This window comes from Chamaea fasciata, unplaced genomic scaffold (genome assembly GCF_029207755.1).
Source record: "Chamaea fasciata isolate MVZ Bird 193981 ecotype frontalis unplaced genomic scaffold, bChaFas1.0.hap1 SCAF_2, whole genome shotgun sequence".
In the NCBI taxonomy this organism is placed as follows: domain Eukaryota; kingdom Metazoa; phylum Chordata; class Aves; order Passeriformes; family Sylviidae; genus Chamaea; species Chamaea fasciata.
In genome coordinates this window covers 64,830,327-64,853,916 of record NW_027094087.1, presented here as the reverse complement: position 1 = coordinate 64,853,916, position 23,590 = coordinate 64,830,327, and the positions used below count along the sequence as shown (strand labels likewise).

General features: G+C 35.0%; 1 protein-coding gene across 5 annotated transcripts in view; it reads left to right on the top strand.

Moving 5' to 3' along the window:
* Window positions 1–23,590, top strand: part of DACH1 (dachshund family transcription factor 1) — a 356,356-nt gene that overhangs the window by 237,840 nt on the left and 94,926 nt on the right. For 3 of the 5 annotated variants that reach the window (XM_066176271.1, XM_066176268.1, XM_066176270.1), the window contains 3 exons: window positions 517–689; window positions 13,961–14,096; window positions 16,382–16,516. In XM_066176271.1, the coding sequence (XP_066032368.1) occupies window positions 517–689; window positions 13,961–14,096; window positions 16,382–16,516 (444 nt within the window). Of the gene's footprint in view, window positions 1–516; window positions 690–13,960; window positions 14,097–16,378; window positions 16,517–23,590 lie in introns of all 5 variants that reach the window. The other 2 variants (XM_066176266.1, XM_066176269.1) reach the window with 1 other exon arrangement.

Sequence of the window (23,590 nt, the reverse complement as noted above, 5' to 3'; positions counted from 1 at the left end):
TTTTTTTGTCTTCATATAACAATGGAAAATCATATAGGCAGTGGAAGTTCATATAGGCAATGGAAAATCAAGGATGTACAGAATACTGGAATACTTCCTCTAAAGTATGAAGCAGGGGAAGTGGAGACAGTGAAGAACAAATCTGTATGCAATAAAATTGGTACTTGAAATAACTGCTAACCTGTGCATCAGTGACATAATGACGCAGTGCTAAGGCACCTTACAGCAGATATCAAAAACTATAATAAACAGCCATTGCTTAGCAATGATATCATATGTTACACAGATATGAACAAACTAAGAGGTCCAATAGCCTCTCCTTGTGGCTAGAAACCCTCCATGATTGCTAGTGATTCACCTCTGCATCTGCCAGAAGAGAACTGATATGGAACTGCTTTTTCCTGCAATGTGAACCATCTTGCCACCTGTCACTTGAATATTGTCCATCAGGAGAAAAAGAAGACAGTGCTTAAGAAAAGGTGCATAAACCTATTTCCCTGTTTTTCCCTCCAACAGGGTTGGAACTTCCTTTTATGATGATGCCCCACCCGCTGATTCCCGTGAGCCTACCTCCAGCCTCTGTCACGATGGCAATGAGCCAGATGAATCACCTCAGCACCATCGCCAACATGGCAGCAGCAGCACAAGTGCAGAGCCCTCCATCCAGAGTGGAGACATCTGTTATTAAGGTAACTATAGAACAAACCAAACTCAACCAAACCGAGCCAAAAGGCACCAAACTGTAGCTCACTCCCAACCACCATGTATATCGGGAAGGTGTGTAGGTGTCAAACGTTCCAAGGCAAGTCATAAAGTCAGTAAATACAGGAAAACTAAGTATGGTGACTCGGAGAGCACAACAGGCTACTGGTGGCCACTCTTACCTTCTCAGTTTCCCTCCATCTCTCTGATTCAGTATTAAAGCAACACTTAAAGCATTTTCATACAGAGCTTTGTGATTTCTCATATTTCATAGTCTGTAATCTAATGTTCCTTGAGATACCATGGAAAAAATTACTCATAAATTAAAAGGGATTATTCTTCCAACTTTAAAATCTAAGCATTTGAACTGAAACGTTTTAAGTTATCTGAAGAAGGCTGAAAGGTTTGATACTTTTCCTGTGCAGAAACTAAATTTGCCAAATCCCTGAATAAATTAGAATGAAGTAGCACAGAACAGTCCCAGTAACCTGCAGGCCAGAACTGTAGTATTACAGAGATATCTCAAAAATATCTGATATCTGAACTTGTTTACCTGTTTTAGGTTTTGTTTACTGCCTTTAATTAAATTAATCTGGTTATGGAGGCATTTACCAGAGGCCTGGAGTCTTTTCTTCATCCTGATGAAGGTGATCTGTTTTCATTTTAAAGGCATTTCATTTTAAAAGACCCTGTTACCATTTGATAATTATGACTGGATCTTTATTCAGATATAGACATTTTGCCTCTTATCCTTCTTTAGTTGTAATCAATGAGAAAGAGGAAGTACACAAACTTTTGTTCTTTTATCTAATGTATCTTGGAAATAGACGCGCAAAAGCAAGTTTATGTGGTTTTTCAGGGCTATGTTAGAAATCTGTCAATTCATGCAATTCCTTAACAAAAATTAGGTCAACTTAGAATCTCTTGGACCTTCAAATCAGGACTTACAAAAGTTTTGAAGTTCATGATGATTTAAGTAGAGTGAAGAGGTCTGATTTTTTTAAGACATTCGACATACTGGTGCCCCTTTCTTCTTTAATCCAACAAGCACAGAACCTCAAAGAACTGTTCAGTTAAAAGTCAACAAGTCTATGTTTTTATTGACCTAGAAATATACGATCTGATGGCCTAATTTAGTCACCTACACTTCCAAGTGTAGGGTCTTCTTTGGAGGCCTTCAGTGGCATCCCTTTCTCACCTTTGTTGACATGAGAAGTTAAGATACTGGTTTGAGAAGAATTGTTTATTTAGGTGGTATACCAACAAAATTAGATCCTGCCCTAGTTTCCATCTTGCCCATATTTTGGGAATATAAGCACTCTGCCACTAACTAACTGGTTACATGGTGATTTTTTTTGCCTTTATTTTTCTATTTTTACTTGATTGGTATTTAGTTAGAGTTACATGATACTAATGTTCTTTGGAATACACGTGATGCTTTATTTCATTCTGAATTTATTTTCCTAATTGGAACAGTGGCCACTATTACTACAGAGCTATCTAAAAAATTAAGACTGAGGTGGAGCACGTGCTAAATGACACCTGACATATGAATTAATGTGCCAACAAAACTTTGTTTTCACTATTTTCATGCTATTTTCCTTCCTTTCATTTTCTGTGAGCTATTTGATTTCATATGTCAGAGTATAAAATTTGACCTTCATGAGCATTGGTAACCTTCTGTTTCTAAACTTTGCCAAGCTGACTTCTAGCTTGTAAAGGTGATTTACAAATTATTTGTAGCTATTAAAACTGCCTAAGTTACCATGGCCTACATTTAAATATGTCTATGGGAGCATATTCCAATATGACCTCTATCTTTGTCTCCAGTTACCACAGTCAGGCACGTTTGAGTACAACATATCTCATAGGCCATGTAAAAATGGTTTCTTTTTGAGGAAAGCAGGTCCTGCTCTGTTGACAGGTCTAACCCCATTATGGGAATGTTGCTGGACCAGGAGGGACTTAACTGTGAATTACTTTTGCCTCATGTGATCTAAACCTGTCTAGTAGATTTAAAAAACTATTGGACTCTGAAAGGAACACACTGTAATCATATAACTGTGTATATTATTATAAATGTGGGCAGTCCCATACCAGAAAATTTTCCTTGTCCTGGGGGTCCTTTACTTCTTAACAAGTTCCATTTTTGTAACTCATCTATTTTCTTTAGCAGAGATAGTTTCCTTATGATCTAGGTGAAGACCTTGAAAGTACCTAGCAATTTAGGCTCTCTGAAACATTCTATCAGCATGTTGTAACTGGAAAATCGTAATTTCTTTCCAAAAAGCTTGCTTATTTAAGCATTTGTTTGTATTAATAATCAACAGTATGTATCAATGTCATTTTTGAAAATTCAGCTCTCATATTCATGCTAATTAAATATTCATTGTAGCTGCCAATTTTTGCATAACTCCTGGCATAACATCCTGTGCAAGTTATTTGACAAACCAGGTTTCATGTTCCCATCTGGTTTGCACATAACCATAATATAAAAATATGTGGATTTCAATGAAATGTTTTAAAATTACTAAATTAACCTAAGTTCTCTTTAGAAAAGTGTGCACATACGAGGATGAAATACACATTTATTTTGAAGTTTGCACTAATAAGTTAAGGCTTTTGGGTCCTTTTTCTAGAACATGACATTTTCTAGAACATAACATTGCCGTGACTTCTTCAGTCAAGGCTTGTGACATATTGCTCACAATTCATTTCTACTACAGGGGAATCCATAAACACAAATTTTAATGTCACCCTAAATCCACTTCTAAATGTAAGATCTTGCTGCACATAGTTATTTCAACAGTGCTATAAGGGCTAAGGAACTTGCTGTTTCCTACTCATCCCTTCAGCCCCATTGTGGTACAACGAATGTCTAGATTTATGTCATCTGTTATTATCTATTGCAGATGGATATGGTCGTGTGGATAGGCGTAGCACAGCCAAGTAATTATGTTCCTATTTTTTAATACTGAGCAGGATTGAAACATAAACCCCAGAAACTTAAAAGCATGAGGTCATTGTTAGGGGATTTTCTTCCCATGAGGAAGGACGTAGTGTCACTGCCAATTTACCTGTTCTTCTCTAGGCGTAGTCAGAGGCTGTGACTTCAATGTCCATTGAATTATATGCATTGAGTAGTTGAGCAGAAAACTGTAATCAGCATACTTCTTGAACCTTGTACTGGCAATGTAATGTTTATGAATAATAACTTATACTACAATCAAAATAAATATCTTCAAGAATAAATGTAAGTGAGAAGGTCAAACCTCCTTTTTCTTTATTTTTACAGGAATGGATAAATAGTGCAGTTGCTCTCTTCCATGAAACTGTTTGTTATTAGAATTATAGCTTCCAGTTCTTTACTGCTATTATTTTCAGACATCTTGGGTTTTTTTTTTCATTATGGTTTATATGAAATAAAATTATGTATTGAATATAAATATATAAAATGAATATATTTTTCATTATGAACTCATTTTTTAACCCTAATTTTACTGAAGTGTTTTCTCCTTAATATCAATGTTTCCACAAATTGAAAAGTTTTTGAACCACTCATCTCAGAGTTTGTGGTTGTAACCTGAAATGACAGCATAGATTTGAAATTAGAGTACAGCATGTTTGCCAGTGTAAACTCTTGCTTGAAAGTTAGAAAGCCTGTGAGAAATTTCGACTCTGAAAAGTAAATCAATAGTAACCATATCTAATTAAGTTACAAAGAACAAAATTAGGTCTTAGAAAACCGGAGTCTTCAGATTATGAGCAACCAAGTTCATTGGATAGAAGAATTGCCTTTGTGAACAGTGCCACAGTAGATGACTTGCTGACCTTTCCTTCCAATTCACTGACTTCACAGCTAGTGCTGTTATCTTTAAACTCACAAAGCTTCAAATGCCTTTCTATTACTGGGCAATATTTCATTTCTTCATGATAAGAAGTTGGAATAAAGCTGAGATCATGTACTAACTAAACATTTTATCCTGCTGTATTCAGGAGATGAGACAAAGACAAAATTACAAGGGAAGCCTTACAAAGCAACAGCTTAGATTTGGCAGTGAACTCTGAGCTCTAAAATCTTCAGAATTATATTTCAGAAGAGTGCTGTGCCCTTTCGAACATGAGAGGAACATTAGATGTCTTTTTGTAATGGAATGTTTAGATATATGAGTTGGATGAATAAGAGGAGAGCAACAACAAGCAGGGACAGCAGATTGTGACAACAATGAATTGCAGTGAGTGTGACAGCTGTGACCTGGGGATGCTTTAGACATGAAATGGCTTTCATCACCTGCCCATGGTTTCAAAGGCTCAGCTTGTTAGCAATTTCACTACATCAATTTTTTTTTTTCACTCAGCAGAAAGATATATGAAAATATAAAGGACATACCTTATATTAATAGCAACTTGAAATTTCGTTGTAAAAATTGGAACAGAGCAGCAGCATGCCAGAATCAAAAATTGCAATTTATCCATATGTGACTAATACTTATAGAAAGAATTTAGAATAAAACAGAAGAAACCAATACTTCCAGCTGAAAAAGTGGAGACAGCAGTGGCACAGTAGTTTTCCACTGCATAATAAATATATTGCACTAAACTTTGCTCATTCCCTCACATATATCACAGCACTGGTTGTGTTACACTATTTTATACCTTTTTTTTTATCTTTCTAAATATAGATAGATTTATTCCTGTGATCCAATAGCAGAAATCTACTGTTAACTTATTTAACAAAGGTAGCTGCTGACAGATTTTGTTTTTTAGAATAACTCTCTATATAGGACTATTCTGACATGAAATTTTTCTTTAGCATCCACTCACTTTTTCACTTTTCATTGGGAATATGTATGTTCCTGTTGATGTAATTTAATGTTCCTATCTGGTTTCTTGCCCACAATAGATGAGCTCAGTTGGTCAGAGCCTAGTGCTAATAACACCCAGGTCATGGGTTCAATCCCCATATGGGCCATTCACTCAAGACTCAGACTTGATGGTCCTTCTGTGTCCCTTCCAACTCAGACTCATGTGTTTCTGTGATTGTTTCCCAGAAAGTCCAAATGATAGCCCAAGAGAAGAAATACGTCACTGGCATACAAAAATGGCTGAACAGAGTACATTTTTAGTACATTCAGGCTGGTGGTGAGCAAGTCCAGAGAACATACCTGCAAGGAAACAGAGTCTAAGAGGAAAAAAGGCCAAGTTCACCTCACTGATCTGAATCTTGAATCCTGTGTTGAAGGCAAAAGTTTTCTGTGGACACTTCTGTGCCTTACAGGAAAAGCATTATGCAGACAGTGGCAGCATTCCTGTGAAGCTGAATGTGCTATACGTGTTTTATGAGAACAAAATTAATTGTATTCCAAATTGGCAGAAACACCTTTTTGTATCCCTAACCTGAAAAACACCTGACTTTTCAGATAACCTATAATTTTTAGAGACATTAATGCATTGTGCATTCAAAATATAAAATTTAAGATTACTTTAAAGTGCTTTTCCTGAATGTGTAAAAGTGCAAGAAGAGGGAAGCTACTGTAATTTCCTCTTTATCTGATACATGAAATACAATCAAGTTTTCTTTTTTATGTAAGGAGAAATTTGATTTAGAGTATTTAAATAATAAAATGTAATTGGTCTATAATAAATATTTTAGAATAAAAATAGGACTATCAGCTCCTAAAACAACTGCTTTTACATGTTAAGAAACCAAACATGAAAATTGGAAAATACCTATAAATTTTTAAGTATAATGTAAATCAAATAATACTTAATTTTATCCTGAATGCAGAGAATATGATATCTAATTTGTAGGAACGTGAACATAACAGAGAAAATCTCCACATTAGAATAACTTGTATATATTCACACTTTTTTTTTTCCCCATTTAGAATGAGTAGATCTTAGGTCAAAGTATAGTTGACCTTCTTTATTATGGCTTAACTATCTTTATATTAGAGGACACTGTGTTCCACCTCATTAATTAGTTCTATCTATATGATTAATATTATTTGTTTTAGCTTTTAATGCAGTTTTTATATAATGACCTTAGAGGATGCTAACTAAATATGGTAGGCTGTAACTTAGAATCATGTCTCTTTTTTTAATAATACAGGATCCTATTATTTCTTTTATCATGCGTGTTTTGAGATGCAGTTTGAAGCTAATAGCAGCTATATGCTCATGTGAATTTACTTGTGGCATGTAAAATAGATATCTACACATGACACAGAGAAGCTAGTACAAACTTTATGTTTGGAAATTTGCATGTTCACATGTGTAACAGGGAACTATGTGTGTAGTGTAAGATTAACTTAATGCAAAATGGCCACGGGGCCTAGTACAAGAGATGAGATTCATTTTGCTGATGACTAGGACACAATACATTGGATCTATTTGAGACAGTTACTTTAGAGTGAGGTGAGTTGTACCATGGAAACATAAATGTATGGGTGACAAATGAACCTAGGGTGACTAATTGTGATGCAGACATTTGTAGTATAGACAGTGACATCTAGTCAGATGAATTCTTGTTTTTTGGCTGGATGTGTGGTTTGGATTTACTTTTGAGGGATGAATTCCTAGTGATGCTTCTTAAGCTTACTTTTCAAGTAAGGCTAGATTTTCAGAAAAGGAGAAAAAAACCTTAAAAAAATGAGAAAGTGTGTCCAGCTTGCCAATAAGGAGTTTCTAATTTGATTTGAACAGTTTCTTGCATGTCTGTATATTTGCATGTTGCATGCGGCTTTTTGTATACCTTAGAAGGATATTTTGTTCATTAGAACAAATATTCATTGTGAAGGTAAAACCAAGCTCTTGCCTCTGTTTATAGGGATTGACTTTGTTTGCTTGCTTGTTTTTAATCTCTGTAATGGCCCAATCCATTGACATCCACTCCCCGACTAGGTCACTGTACATCATGTACTGCTCATGATTTCAAGGGATTAGATCTCTTGTTGTGGAAGTACTGTTAAAGGATTACTCGGAAGTCTCCTGTTTGGCTACCTGTCAGTTAACTCCTGCTGCAATAATTACATGTAGAAAACAGGACACTAAAAATCAAGCCAGTTCAGTCTTATTGTCAGTTGATCTCTTTCTTCATTTTATGCTTTCAGTTGTCAGTATTCTTGTGATGAGAACAGCAAAGTAGCTACAATGAAAAATTGCGGAAGGAAAAAGTATAATGGAAATCAGATTAACTTCAATTGGTCCAAAAGATAAATAAGTTCAAGGTATTCACAGAGAGAGAAAATGTCTTATGTAAATATCATGGATTCTTTTCTTCATAAGAAGGATGTCCAAGATTTAAAATAATAGTTCAGTTAATGAAAATAAAAAACACTCAAACTCCTGAATTTTGATTTGGATTAGAAGTGGATCTGTAAGAACAAGGTGAGAAAGATGTCATGTACACCAGTGTGAAGATAGCAAGATCTTTAGCAAGCCAGTGATAGTATGCAGATAAGGAAATAGAAATAAAATTTTATAGCATTCAGTCAATTTGATAACACACATATAGAAGTGACTGAGGAAGTTAGGAAATAACTATTAGTCCAGTTAATTTTGCAATTACTGTGTCTTGTTGTTCATTTGGAATGTCATAGTGTCTTTGACTAAAACAGAATGAAAAAGTAAAAGCGTAAAAATAAGGTATTCTGTTTGCAGAAAATACAAAAGATACTCAAGTAACTGGTTTCTTGCATTTATTCAGCTAAAGCTATGTCAAATTAATGTGACATTTTACAAGAAAGTTATTCCTGGAATACATCTCACAAGAGTTCAAAATAAGTCAGTAAGGAACTGAAGAAAAACAATCTGTGTTTTGATCACTTTTAAAAACGATTTTTATAATTCTACCACCAAAAAGGCTTGGAAGACAAATATCTTCCCACAAAGGTTGGAAATAAAATAAACTACTCTTTGTTACAAACCACCCCAAAAGGTGAGGATAACGCAGGTTCTTGTTAATCTTGGGGCAGATTAGAGTGAAAGGACATCGAATGATCTGTGTTTGCAAATACACACTGATCTGTAGGGTTTATTTTGGAACAATTTGGTTTCAAAGGGAAGTAGGTATGTAGCCATTTTGATTACTATTATTTGTTGTAATACAGCAAAAAAAAAGCTTTATAAAAAGCATGCTTTATGAAAAGCAAGTTTTATAAATGCTTTCTAAAAGCATAAAAATAAGACTTTAAAAAATACGGAAAAAAATAGAAAGATATCACCATCCATGGACTTCACAAGACCTGACTGTGGAAGTTTCAGTATCTCTTGGCTGAAGTGATTGTGGCTGTCTTGATCTATCAGGAATAGAAAAAGCCCACTAAACACCAAACTTACACAGTTACATATGCTCAGGTTCAGGTGGGAATGCCCACGTTTCTCTCCTGAGCTTGGGAGTTTCACACTGAGTGTATGAGGCTTTGGATCACAGGACACTTCAGGAGTCTCTCATGATCCATGACACCTCCTAAGATGCCACAGCTGCCTCTCTTGTCAGCACAGTTGAGTCAATTATGGCCCATCAGAAGGGGTGAATACCTTCAGAATATGCGTGAATGTTCCAGTACTTTCACAAGAGAGGAGTTTTCATGCCTGAGCCATTATAAAATGGGCATAAACATGATAAAAAGAACTAGCCCACTGGCAAATTCACAAGATTTACATCTTACCAGCCTCCTTCCTCATCTTTTTCATCACTCGGCTGTAGCCTTCAGTGATGAGTGTGTGCCATCTGCACCTGGGTGGTCAAGTGGGCCAGTCCAGTCTCTCACACTCCTGATTAAAAGATGCTGCTGCTGCTGCTGCTGCTGCTGATGATGATGATGATTATCACGACTGTATAAAACAGTCTGTGTAATTTATCCTTTCCCTAGGATGAAGTTAGGCTGTGTGGGGACACTGTGGATGCCCCATACCTGGCTGTGTTTAAGGCCAGGCTGAGTGGGGCTCTGAGCAACCTGCCTGTGGCAGATGGGTTGAAACTAGATGTCCTTTAAACATCTCTTCCAACCTAAACAATTTCATAAGTTACCTAAACTATGAAAAGTATGACCTGGAAAATAAATTACTTTAACCTCTTCACTTCAATGACTTAAAGCACAAACATCCTTGAAGGAGTTTGCTCAATACTGAGGAGGATCAAGACCACTGAGTAGTTTAAGAAATTTTATACCTCTAGAGCAAGACTTAATTTCATGTCTAGAGCTGTGACTAAAATCAAAGGATGACTAAATCCAAGAGATGAGTTATGGCAAAGTAAGCTAGAATATAGTAAAAACCTGAGACTAAATACAAGTAGGAGAGAAATAGGCAGGAGGTGAAGACTGCATGCCAATCTGGTTCAGTTATTACAAGAACTTTGTCAGAAATGGTCAAAAAATTTGTTACCAAGGAATAAGAATGGCAAAGAGTAAAGAATATTTGTGTGAAAACTGAGGTGGTGACGACCTAGAAGATACCACCTAACTTTTTGTCCTTTTAGGAGCAGTAGGATTATTCCTATGTATATTACCTGAAATGTCTTCAATAGTGATACAATAGCTAAATTTCATCGGCTTTGTGTTTTGATACATTTTGAGGAAGGCTTTTGGTAATGAAGCAATTTTCAAACAGTGAAAACCTGCTGCTGAAGCAGAAATGAAATAGGCAAAAAAAGAAATTAATATTGTATAACTAACTTTGTGACCTGTTAAGAGGACAAGGACATATGATATAGGGAAGAAAATATTTCTGGTCCTCTGAATACCATTACTGAGTATTAAGATAATTATTCAAAAACAAATTACTTAAAAGTAACATTCGGAATAGATTTTACAGTGTTTGCTTATTTGAGAAATTTAGAAAAAACATTGAGAAACATAAAGACTTTCCGGTTTAACTTGAAGAGACCAAGACAGTGTGATTTTATGAATGATATGTAGTATTCTGGAACAAAACTGAGTGATTTCAATTCTAGAGATAATCTCAATCTCATATGTTAAAATCTCTGATATTGAAATATTTTATCTGTTTTTTACAGCATAAAATAAAATTTCCAGTGTTACAGGAACAAGTCTGTTATTTATGAAATGGACTTGATAATGAGGGTGTGTAACTTGTCAGTGGAATAAGAGAACAAGAAAGGGCATTAGAGTTCTCTAGAGTGAATTTTTTTTTTTGTGGTAGGAACATTCTTGGAGGAGGTAAATATCAGATTCGTAAAAATACTTAGGATTCATGATTTGGATCGAATTGTAAAGAGCACCAAGATAAGGAATGCTTCAAATTTGGCCCCTAAGAGTTTGTTGCCCACTGCTTAGTAAAGCCTCTTGTTCTGATACCTGAGAGTCTTAACAATTCTGAAATGTTGGTCAACCACATGCTAAATTGCTGCATAATACCTAAATTGTTCACACTACTTTCTACCTCTGAGTATCTGTAGAAAGTAATAGGGAAACAAAAAATGGAGGAAAAAAAATGACAATAGAGGGTTATACACCAGATTCTCCAGAAATATCTGCCTCTGAGAGTAGGCAAGTTTTAGTAAAAATATTGGGCAGTGGACAGAATTCTAGATGATTTCTGTTGCCAGGATCATACATCAGTAAATTTAATTTCTTTGATGTTTCATGTAGAGCAACTTGTACGAAAGTGGCCTGCTGTAGAAGTGACAGAATAGCTCTGATCTGCATTGTTTAATGAACACAATTTTTAACACTTCCTTTTGTGAAAAATTTTAAATGGAGTCTAAAGTTCAGTTAATGTTTTGCCACAAACCAAATTTATCTTTTCTACACAAAATCTCTGTTAAGGAAGACATATTGATATTCCAGCACCATTAGTTTATTACTACGACTTTTTTAGAGCTACAGAGTATTTCAATTTATTATTAGTAGCATTGCCATTTATTATTGCAGTGAATTTGTTAACCACAAAAAAATGCCACAGACTAGATTGCTGATTGTGGAATTATGAAGCAAGGATATAAGAAAATAGTTAAGGTAGTAAATTGGTTTATTTTGCATTTCTGTATAGTTCAATCCCATGTTTTATTGGAATTAAAGGGTACTTTACAAATGAATTGATAAAGCCAAGATATACAGTTTTCTCATGGATTTTGTCTATGTCATATTATATGAGAATAAAACTCATTATCTGTTTTGTTTGTACAGTTATTGTATTTTGTTGTCTTGTGCATTCCTTTTGCTTGCTCCATCTCATAATACGTGCTGTAAAAGCACACATAAATAAATAGGATAAACAAATTAAGCTGTTTAAATAAATTAATTTACTCTGCAGCTCTGTATTCAAATCTTATGTGCTCACTGGATTTCATTTTAATGAAACCCTTCTAAGAACAATACATTGTATGCCAAACAGTGAAATTATATTTTAAATGAATGATTAAATATACCGTGTTCTAATTTATATCAAATCTGTACACTATGCATGTTTAAATCCTCCTAAATCTAAAGAAATAAATCTTCTACATTCTGAAAACATCTGCATTATAATCCTCCTCTTGAATACCCAGTTCATGGACATATAAACACAATCAAAGTCATAATAAGCCTTGAGCTATGATGCAGTTAAGCTATCCTCATCAATGTTTTTGACTTAAAAACCTAAGACTATTAAAGTGGAATCCACTTAAAAGTCTTGAAACATTGCTCTAAAAAATCTCCTCCCACTCCATCAATATGCTCATTGAATCCCCCTACAATCAGAATCTCAAGTTCAGCAGATATTTTTTAATGAAACTTACCTGGAACAAATCTATTGATGACTATGGTTGAGGAAGTTGCAAAACTTCTTAAGAATGCATTCAGAGAAATAAATACTTATCTAGTGACTGTGCGTAGTAAGATAATGACTGCTCCAAAAGAACTTTGCTGTGTGAGGAATGTACTACTTTTTTCAAGAAAATACATTTGCAACAGCATGTTTTCTTTTGTGTTATTAGACACGTACTAATTGTATTATTTCATTACAAAAGCTTTTAGTGAGTTGAATGTGTGCAGTTGTTTGTTGATTGGGGGTTTGGACTCATTGTTTTTTCATTATAAATCAGGTTTTCAGTAATCAAAAGGAGAAAAACAAGCAAAAAAATGCTAGTTTAGCATCTTCAATCTTTCCAATAGATTTCCCCTATAGAATTTATTTTTTTTTAATCACTATTTGTCCAAAACAGCCTCACTCTCACATATTTTAGCAATGAATCTTGAGAACTTTCAGCAGTAAAAAGGAAACTGCCGGGAAAGACGGCAAATTTTCTAGAAAGAGCTATTCTGCACTCATCTCCATTTGTTGTTTCTGTCGAACTTCTGGGTAAATTTCAGATAAATCTATCTGGTACATACTAACAATTCTCGCATAGCAGATGTGCAATTCAAACCATCACAATCTTTACCTTCTGGTTTTCAAAATCAAGGAATGTCTTGAAGTGTGTGATAGCTCCTCTTGGCTACCCTGCCAGGCCTTTCCCTGGATAGGAAAATCATGAATGGTGGTTTTCCCCATTTTTAAGTGATATAGCCACATTCACCCAAAAAGTGTGATTCATTCCAAGTTTGTGTTCCATGGTAAAAACAGACATTTGGACTTATATCAGTCATGTTACTGGTGTAGGTACTATAAGGAGATTATATTTTCTTTATGATCCATAACAGCTCTATAAGCTCTCATTGCTCAAGAAGTCACTTTGAAATTAAAATGTAGAGTGAAAGTCAGCGTGAGATAAAACAACAGTATCTGGTCTTTATTTATTTACAGAAATACATAATTCCTCATCCCGTAAGGCTAACATCTGTAAGCCAAAATGTATGCTTCCAATTCAACTGCATGATGAGTAAAGAAAATGAAAGATTAAAACCCCAAACAAACAAACAAAACCCAAACCCAAAAACAACAGCAAAAACAAAACAAAAAAACCCAAACTCAACAAACCAACAGAAAAATACCTACAAAGAAAAAGAAAAATAAAAAAAGAAAAACAAAAACAAAAAGCAGAACAAACCTCTTATTTTTTAAGAAGTCCAGAAGACAGTTAAAAGCCAAACAGGATGAGCAGTGCCCACATTGCATGCTGAAATATAATGTCTAGTGTCCTAAAGTTGGTAAGTTTCCTTTGGGAATGCTCTGCAAATCCTGGAAACCTCAAAAGGGGAATGAATAGTGTGTAATTTAGGAGGGAGATCCAGTTTAGGGAAGTGATATTTGAAAACAGAGGCTTGGTTAACATTGCCATTTCTTTGCAATGACTTTTTGTGTGGTCTAGGAACGTGTTCCAGACAGCCCTTCTCCTGCTCCTTCCCTTGAAGAGGGCCGAAGACCTGGCAGCCATCCATCCTCTCATCGAAGCAGCAGCGTGTCCAGCTCTCCTGCACGGACCGAGAGCTCTTCAGACAGAATCCGTAGGTCCCATTCTTCTCCTTCTCACCACTTTAAATTTGATTAGGTGCAGCTTGTCTTTCTAATCAAAATGCCCTCGCCTTAGATACATCTCATATGTATCATGTTTAGAAGTTCAGCTGCAATAACTATCTCCCAACATTATGTTCCCCAGTTTACAGTATCATAATATCTGATGCTGCATTAACAGGTAGTGATATAAACTGCCATCATGTCATGGTAAACATAAAGATATGAGCAATGAAATACAGAATTGCAGGTGGGAAGCAATTTGCTAGATTAATTTTAGAACTGAACATATAGTGTAAACATTTTTAAAAGAAATTGAATTTTATTTAATCTGGTTACTCTGTTTTGATTTCTAAATTGAATCTGACTTCATAAGCAATATTTTACATGGTAGAATTGCTTGGTAAAGAGAAGAATTGGGTTAAATAAATTAAAAATGTGCATACTTTATAAATTTTTTAAATACAAAATTTAGCAATGGGGAGAAATATGATAGAAAGAATATTATCATCTAATAGTTCACAGGGGACAGAGTGAAATTAAACTGTGGTGTCCCAGAGTGATCCCATTTTTATCAAAGTTCCATATACAGGATGTAAATTACATGGCAAAGACTCTGAATTCTGTGATATTCCAGTGCAGCAATGGAAATTAAGGTTTTAAATGCATGCTATTTTATGGATATGTACTTAAATTCATATTACACTTGTCCATTCCTGTTAATACTGCTCTGTTGCAGGTTTTTGTGCATTTAAATCATCTTTGCACAGTGGAATTTGTCAGTAGGTGAAACTGGAGGGTTTGGCACACACATAGGGGGCCATGAAATAGCTGTATGAAATAGGTGGCCGTATTGATTAGATGCAACACGTGTCCTTAGGCTGCTTCTTTTCAGGCTCTTTGCAGACTCAGGAAGCTGACTCTTCATTGACCTTCAGATGAGAGATCTTTCATTAGTGTATGATGAAAAATGACTTACCAAAGAAAAGAAATGAGGCCTGACTATGACAAGCTGAAAATTCTGTTTTCTTATCACTTGGACAATTCAGAGAGCAGATTAAATTGGCATCCCATATACTGTGACCTACCTATTTCCCCAGGCTTGACCCACAAGCCTTTCATTATATTTTCTTTCCATTGTCCAGTTGAGGAGGGGGAGGGACGGAGTGGCTTTGGTGGGCGCGTGTTGTCCAGCCAGGATCAACCCACTGCCGACTTCATAAGTGAAGTTCTGAAAAAGCCCCTCACAAAGGTGGATTTAAAATTTTTTCTTAATTGCTTGAATAGTATATATGTTTCCAACTAATGAAGACCTTTTCTACTGATTATCTTAAAAAAAAAAACAAAAAAAAACAAAAAAACCAACACAAACCCCAAAAAACTAAATTAAGAGATATTTGTTGTTTTTACTAAGGAATTTTACTTTTTTCACTAAAAAGGAAATTGTATTGTTCAGCTTACTTTATTATTTACAGAGAGGAATGGGACCTTTGCACATTTTTTTCTTCCATGTGAGCATAACAGAGTTCCTTAAGTAGTGGATCACTTCAATAACTTACTTATTTATAAGATAATTTTTTTCTGTCCTATCTGATTTGTTAACATCACACCTGGTTCTTAAGTACATCTTTTGTGGTGCCAGCCAGAATAAAATGACTACTACAGGAATATGGGTTCCATATTAAAAAAATAAAAATTACTAAAAATGGTATAAACCTCTTGAAAATACAGTCTTTTTCAGGATAAAAGCATAGAAATATAAACTACCTATTATGAGTTTCTGAGGTGTGTTTGAGACTTGTGAAGGTCTCTGAAAACTGTAGGAAAGAACTTTTCCATCTGTCTTATGAGCAAATAAGCAATTCTACTGTTGCACAGAATATATGGAAAAACAGTGTATATCACCTGAAAGGTCACAGTGCTTCATTTAGGGAAGTTCTTAGGGACTGCATATTGGGAATGTTGGTACCAAGTGTTTTTGTACAATGAACTAAAAATTTAACAATTCTTGTTAAATAAGCAAGAACATACTTGCAAATCTCCAACTTTATCCAAAGTTACTGAACTTTCTTTTAGAAATTGATTGTTTTAAACTAGAAGTAACAGGAAGAAACTTTTCTGTGCGTGGGTCCTGATGGCACTAATTAAGTAACTTTGTGATTGTTAGAATTTTTGCGTAATTAAGAGGAAGACTGTGTAAAGTAACTAAGAAAGAGTTAATATGTTATATTGTTAATATGACAACTAATTTCTTTCTGCCTGCCCTTGTGTCTAGCAGCTGTCCATCAGAATGGGCTATCTATGAACCAAATGCTGATGGGTTTGTCACCTAATGTCCTACCTGGACCTAAGGAAGGTGATCTGGCTGGTCATGATGTGGGACATGAGACAAAAAGAATACACATTGAGAAAGGTAATATGAATATTATAATTCTACTGCTTCAGTGCAAAACAAGTGTTGTCTTGGTAGCTAAATATTATTATAATTGTGATTTTTAATTTTTTAATTGGGATTTTTGTTTTCTTGATTTATTTCTTTTCAGTTTCACAAATCAAATTGTAACAGGGTGTTAACTTTCATTATTGTTCTATTTTTTAATCTACAAGATCATTGAATATATATATATGAGGGGGAAATTTCATAAATATTGCAAAGTAGAATGAGTGAAAAACTGTTTTACATTATTATTGTGACTGACCCTTCTTAGGTATTAAGTTTCTGTCTCCGTCCAGTTGACTTTAATGACCTACTTCCCAGAGGGACTGAGCACCGTGAAAATTAGTCCATGTGTGCAAAAAGGAAAAAGGCTAATACCAAGCCATTAAATTAGGGAATTGCATAAAATGAGGCTGGTATACATTATATAATGGGATTTAAATTTAATTGAGTATATGAGCAAAGTGTTTGATCTAGGCGAATAGTCCACATGCACTTATGCTGATTATGACACCATTTCATCTCTGCTGGTATTCAAAATCATGTTCCTGTTCAGGACTCTTACAGGGGATTTTGGTGCTGTGGTGGTGGAATTTAGAAAGGTGCATTTTATGTTTTATTTACTTAATATATGTGATTTTTAAATGTTATAAATTGGAAACATTTTGTTTAAAGAGAGGTTTAAAATGCAATGCTTGCTTCAAAAAAAAAATTTCTCTAAGTTTATGAGAAAAAATCAGTTCTTTGAGGACAAGGAGAGAAAAAATAAAAGGTATAAAAACCAGACATTGAAACAAATCCGAAAAACTGCTGTAGCTATGAAGATTTCAAAATAATTCATTTTGTGACATATTTTAATAGCTCTAAAATGATACCTCCTCTGTCTTGTGTTTGAACGCCGAGAAAGAATGAAAACCTGGACAATTCTATTCTGGACAGGTGGTGTTTTTAATAAGATTACCAGAAAAATTAATGGAAACAACATTTCTTTTATATAAACCATTTATTTTGGTTCATTGCACACACAACCTGTTTTTGCTTACACTATGCCCTCACTCAGCCTCTGCAAATTGTATCCCTGCTGTGAAGTATGATATGATCAAATGGGTTTGTTTTGAATTTCCATAAATGATTTTATTTCAGCCTTTGAAGTTACTTGTTTAACTGTAATCTGACTGGAAAGTTCTTCAAAGAGAAGTACATATTAAGAATTGCAGCTACTTTTGCATGTCATTCAGACTTTTTAAAGTTTTGTTGTTTTTTTTTTAATTATGATATCCCAAATGTATTTTGCCAGTTTTTGCAAGATTTGTTCTCAGTAAAACTGCTGAGAATTCTCTTTTTTCCTCAGTCCTTGTTTAGGTCAAACCTCCTTTTTCTTTTTTTTTTTTTTTTTTTGTTCTTTTTCCTCCACTCTGTTCCAGGCTACTGAATTAATGGTAAATATTCATGGGATATCTAGATTGATAGGGGTTACTAAATTAAAAATTGTTTTCTGTCATGACTACATTTATCACGCCTCTCAAATCAGTCTTGTAACTTTAGTACTAATCCAATCTGTATTAAAACAAGTGATTTGACTTACAGATATTTGTGGAGATAGTAATTATCTACTTTTGTCACCGTGAGCCTGCAATAAGATTTCGAAACTGTTTTACCCCTGCAAATCAGTCAGACTGTGACCATATTTAAAAATGCAAACACACATATGTAGGTGGTGGCACTTTTATTGTTGAAACCCCATCACCTTCATCAGAGGAAGGAAGGAAGGAAGGAAGGAAGGAAGGAAGGAAGGAAGGAAGGAAGGAAGGAAGGAAGGAAGGAAGGAAGGAAGGAAGGAAGGAAGGAAGGAAGGAAGGAAGGAAGGAAGGAAGGAAGGAAGGAAGGAAGGAAGGAAGGAAGGAAGGAAGGAAGGAAGGAAGGAAGGAAGGAAGGAAGGAAGGAAGGAAGGAAGGAAGGAAGGAAGGAAGGAAGGAAGGAAGGAAGGAAGGAAGAAAAAGAGAAGAAGAAAAAAAAGGAAAAGTTCTAAATGATTATCATAAAGCATTTAAAAATTAATGTGTTTTCTTCTAAACCGCTTTTCTTGGCAGAAATCTACTAGATGCGACTAAAATATCTTTTAATCGAACCTGGGAGAACCTAAGAACTCCTGACTAGTAAAGAAGGCCCTGTCTTTTCTTTGCTTGTCTCCTCTCCCATTAAAAAAAATGAAAAGATGAAAAAATCTCTGAAGTGATCTGAGACCAGGGCAAATTTATTTACAGTCAACAGATAATTTAAAAGGGGGAACGAAGTTATAACAGAGGCAACTTCTCAACATACCAAATTTCAAATGTCAGTGGGGTGAATCATTTGTTTCACCTGATCTATGAGGTGGAAACAGGAGAGAAAATGCCATTTACCTGTTAGAAACATGCATGGTGTAATACATTTAGAAACAGTTCATTGGCATTGACAAACAGAATAAATGTTTCAAAGATCATATGTATTTCTATTCAAAATTCAGCAAGAATTAGTATTAATGACAAAAATTAGTTTATTTTATTAGAATGGTTTAGGCTACTGCTAAAGCTCTTGTGTAGTTTTCTGTGGGATTTTGTTTTTTGCTTTTTTTTTTTTCTGTTTGTTTGTTGGATTTTGAGTTTTGTTTGTTTTGTTTTTTTGGTTTTGGGAGGTTTTTTTTCCTTTAGGCTGTCTTCTAAATCTATTTTCAGGTTCTGGTATGCAGAGTTCTGAGTGACCCTACCTTCCATGGAGTTAGGTTATTGTTATGACGCCAACAATCAAATGAGGTTCTATGGATCTGTCTGTTTGAACTAGAAAGTTCACATCAGGCTCAGGCGGTTATTTGTTGCAGGAAAACTGGAAGAGTTTCTGTTGCCAGTGGCCATGTGTAAAACATGGGTGTTGGGGACATCTTACAGCTGCTTAATCCGGGTGTGCAGCTTTGCTGCTTCCTAGCTTCATGTTGGGTCAAGACCCAATGTACACATCTGAAGTTCCACTCATTCCCTAAGTTCCCTAAGAAGGAAACTTGGGTTTGCTAAAGTTATGCTGTGGTCCATCCAGGTTCCTAGTCTGGACTAGGGAGGATTTCAGGAGACACTGCAGAGGACTTCTGCCTCACAGTTCATACATCACTCAAGATGTCATCATCTGTATCACAGGAAGTAAATTCCCCTAGATTTCCAAAGGTTTTTCTCGTATTAGAAGATAGCAGCTTTTCCAACTTTACTGAAAGCAGGTTGTAGAAATGTAAATAGTCCTGGGAAGAATGAGGTAAGTTCAAGTACACAATGTTAGTTCAAGTGCTTGACAGCCAAAACCAAGTATCTGATTTTGTAATCTGTAATTATGGACTATTTGATGATGCACATTTGGTTTATTAGGTCAGATTCAACAAGGAGGACTTAAGTGTAGTAGGGGAGTCATACTTCAAGAAGAGAAAAGAGGAGAAAAGATCTATTCAGCTTTCTATGTTAAGAGCCTTTAAGTCTTTTCAAGTTTCTGTGACACAAAGAGTTTGCACTAGATAGTCCCTCAGTTTTGGTGAGGTATATTTTATCACTTTTTCTGCTCAGCTTACATATGTTGTCCTGCAAACCTCCCAATCTGAAGCTCCCAGTCAGAAGCGGATTTTTGGTGTTTTTTATGGAGCTGAATACCCATTCAGCTCTTCAGTAATATTATCTGTTAAACATGGGTATAACATAGGAAAGAAGAACTAGTGGAGAACATAAAGACTAGATTGCTGAATCCTGATCCTCTTTTTGCTTATTGATCTGAAGTGTTGCAAAAAAAGAGAGTTCAAAATAACCAATGGCAAACACACCCTCCTTGGAGATGTGGAGCGTAATTCCCTTTCGGCAAAAGAGAGTATTGAACCTGTGACACGTTTCCCAAGCAGTATCTTTAATCACTGTAGTTTTTGTAAAGGAGGGAAGTATATTTTAACATCATCCCTTTACCCTTACAACCTGGACTCAGGTTGTGTTGGGTCTGCAAGGTGTAATTTATAGCTCAGTCCTGCTGGCAGTGTTTCTCTACTTACTAGCTCCAGGTAGCTGCATACAATTTTTTGGGGTGATGTTGGAGGCAGTGGCTGCTTGTAGCATCCCTTCACTGGTACCTGCCTAGAAATACCTCCTCTATACTCTATAAAGGAATGTAAGGCGCAGCTCACTTCAGCCCAAGATTCCCTTTGAGGGACCACCACTGAAAAGTTGGTTGCTTGAACACCAAATTTAGATGCTTAAGTGTTTTATTGGATCTGGCCTTAGGGCATCAGATTAGAATTTCCTGTCTCTATCAATTTATATTTTTCTTAGATAGACACCAACAGCAAATGAAGCCTGAATGTCATGCTTACATTTTCAATTGAATATGTTATTTAAGGTGCTATGGGAAGGACACCCTCTTGCTGGAAATATACATGCTATTTTCTACGGCAAAACATAAAATATTCACCTTGTTCACAAAAGAAGTTAACGTACTTAGTTCAGAAGAGCTCTAAACTATTATAGTAGTGAAAATTCCACAAGTAATTTTCAGATAATCAACAATAACTGCTTTTTGACAGCAGCAATTAAGGTATAACTTTATCAAATCCACATATTAAAAAGTCCCAGGTTTTGTCGTTATTTTATGTACCCCTCTAGAGTCAAGATCAGTCTTAGACCTTTGGCTATTATTTATAAAAGAGAATCATAAAATTTCAAAGTATTCTCAGTAAAAAATGGAAAATAATTTAAATATTCTGAAGTTAGAGTTGGATTTTCCTGTTCACTTTCATGCATCAAAAAGGAAACTAATGGTAAGTATGTCGTCCTATATATTTAGATATTCATTCTGCATAATCAGCAGTAAATCCTCTTAAAATGTGTGCACAATGTAAATATAACATGCCTATTCACCTTAACAAATACAGATACACATATGAATATGTTTCTATAAATATGAAAGTCTCAAAGGAAGTTTTAATATCCACTAAATTCTCTTTAACCTGAACTGTTCTCTAGCAAAGTCATCAAACAAAGTGATTTCGACCTTTGGTTAAATTCTGTTTCTGGTCTGTTAGGATTTTAGTTAGTTCTCCGAGAAAGCCCTTTTTTAAGGAGAGTACTTGCCAGTTGATGTACACAGTAATTTTCATTGGCAGTTCTGCTGCCTAGCTGCTTGTGTAAACATATTTTATCTGTTCATTTTTGTATGGATACATACACACAGAGAGATACTTACATTTATTTTGCTGAATATTGCATTTTAATGTAATAAGAATATTCGTATACCTTAACGGGTTTCTGCATGCTAATACATTTACAGTTAACACATTTTATGTCTACATTCTCATTTCACATTCTAAATCTTTCCTATTAAATCTTAATAGGTTAGTTGTTAAATCCTTAAGATACTGAGTTCATGCTTTCTACATCACCTAGGACTTCTCAAACTCTTAAAAGTAGTAGTCAAATTTGTAACCTGTGACAGATAATATAATAAAGATCTGCTAAGTTAAAAGTTTGATAAAGCCAGTATCACCAAGATAACCTTTTTACACTTTGGTTGTTGCTGTATCTTTTCACTCAGCCTGAGAGGCTCAGGAATTTTAAAAGTACATTAAAAGCTATTACGGTTAATGGATTATAAAGGTGACAAATGAAATTGGAAGTTTTTTCTTAATGGGACGTTTTTTGCTAAGTAGCTGGAAAACATCTATTTTTGTTACATAGAAAACATAGAAGCCTTTCATATTATTGAACAGGATATGAATAGTATGTGTAGGCAGTACGGAATGCAAAGGTAGTACAAACTTCTGAAAGCTTTTTTTTCAGTGCTAATAACTGGATAAAAATATTTCTACAGACCCTCATCATATCATCCTCCAGTGACATACCTCTGCAGACTTGTTTGCTACTGGGGACCTTTATTCTGCTGGGGTAGTAGTAGTTTCGGAACATTTTATGAGAGATTTGCTGTGTGGTTTTCACTTGATGGATATGTGTATATCACTTCAGAAACATTCATGGCTAACTAGGCTCAGGGCAGCTGAATTGCACATATGAACACTGCCTACTGTATATTTACAGTGGCTTACATGAGTCTTGGACATACCTGATTTTCTGAATAGGCTCATATGTGTTACACAAGCACAAGATCTGATGTATTTTCAGTCTATTGAAAGAGCTCTGCATATACAGTTCTTAGGTGTCTTGTGCCCCAAACAGTTCTGAAAGGTGCTTTATTCTTTTGTTTCTTTTTTCCCCCAGACTTTCTTTTCAATGGTCATTATGTGTCCTTCATGCAATAAACCTTAGAAGGTCTTTATAGTTTTTCTTTATGGTCTTTACTGTGGATATAGTGGAGATGAGCTCTAAACCCATTTGAAATAATTTGTGTGCTCATTTTGAATTTTTTAAAATGAATTCCTAAATGAAATATAATGGTTAGTGATAAGATGTTAGAAAGAACTTTTTATCAAGCAGTTTTAACCTTTTAATATTGCAGTTTTTAAATCATCAGTTCTCTTTAGTGTTTACTTCTAGGAAAAATACATTACAGGGAATGAAGTTAAACAAGCTATGGCATCCCACTATGAGGGGATGTGTCCTATAGCACCATGAGGGTGATCAAATATGGTTGTATTTCTCTAAAGAAGTTATTTCTAGTCTTACTTTTTTGCAAGAGAACAAAAAGATACATGATGTATCTAGCTGCTCTAGAACTAAATTCTGAAGACATTAAGAAACACACGATTGTTTTGTGAATTTAAAGGGAGCATAGAGTCGTACATGTTCTTCCTGAAAGCTCACATAAGTGAATGCCCTGGCTTAATGGAAATTTATCTATTAGGCTTTATTTGTACCACTTTATTCTTATGGTTACTGTTACAGAAAAGAGAGCTCATGGCAAAAATTTTAAGAATATCTTCCACTTGAGACTACTTGAAGGTGCTACTTTGAAAGTGCTAATAACCTGCTGTGCAATTGGTTTTATCTAAGATGTTCAGAATACTCCAAAAAAATCAGTTTTTAAAAGCCTTAACTGAGAATT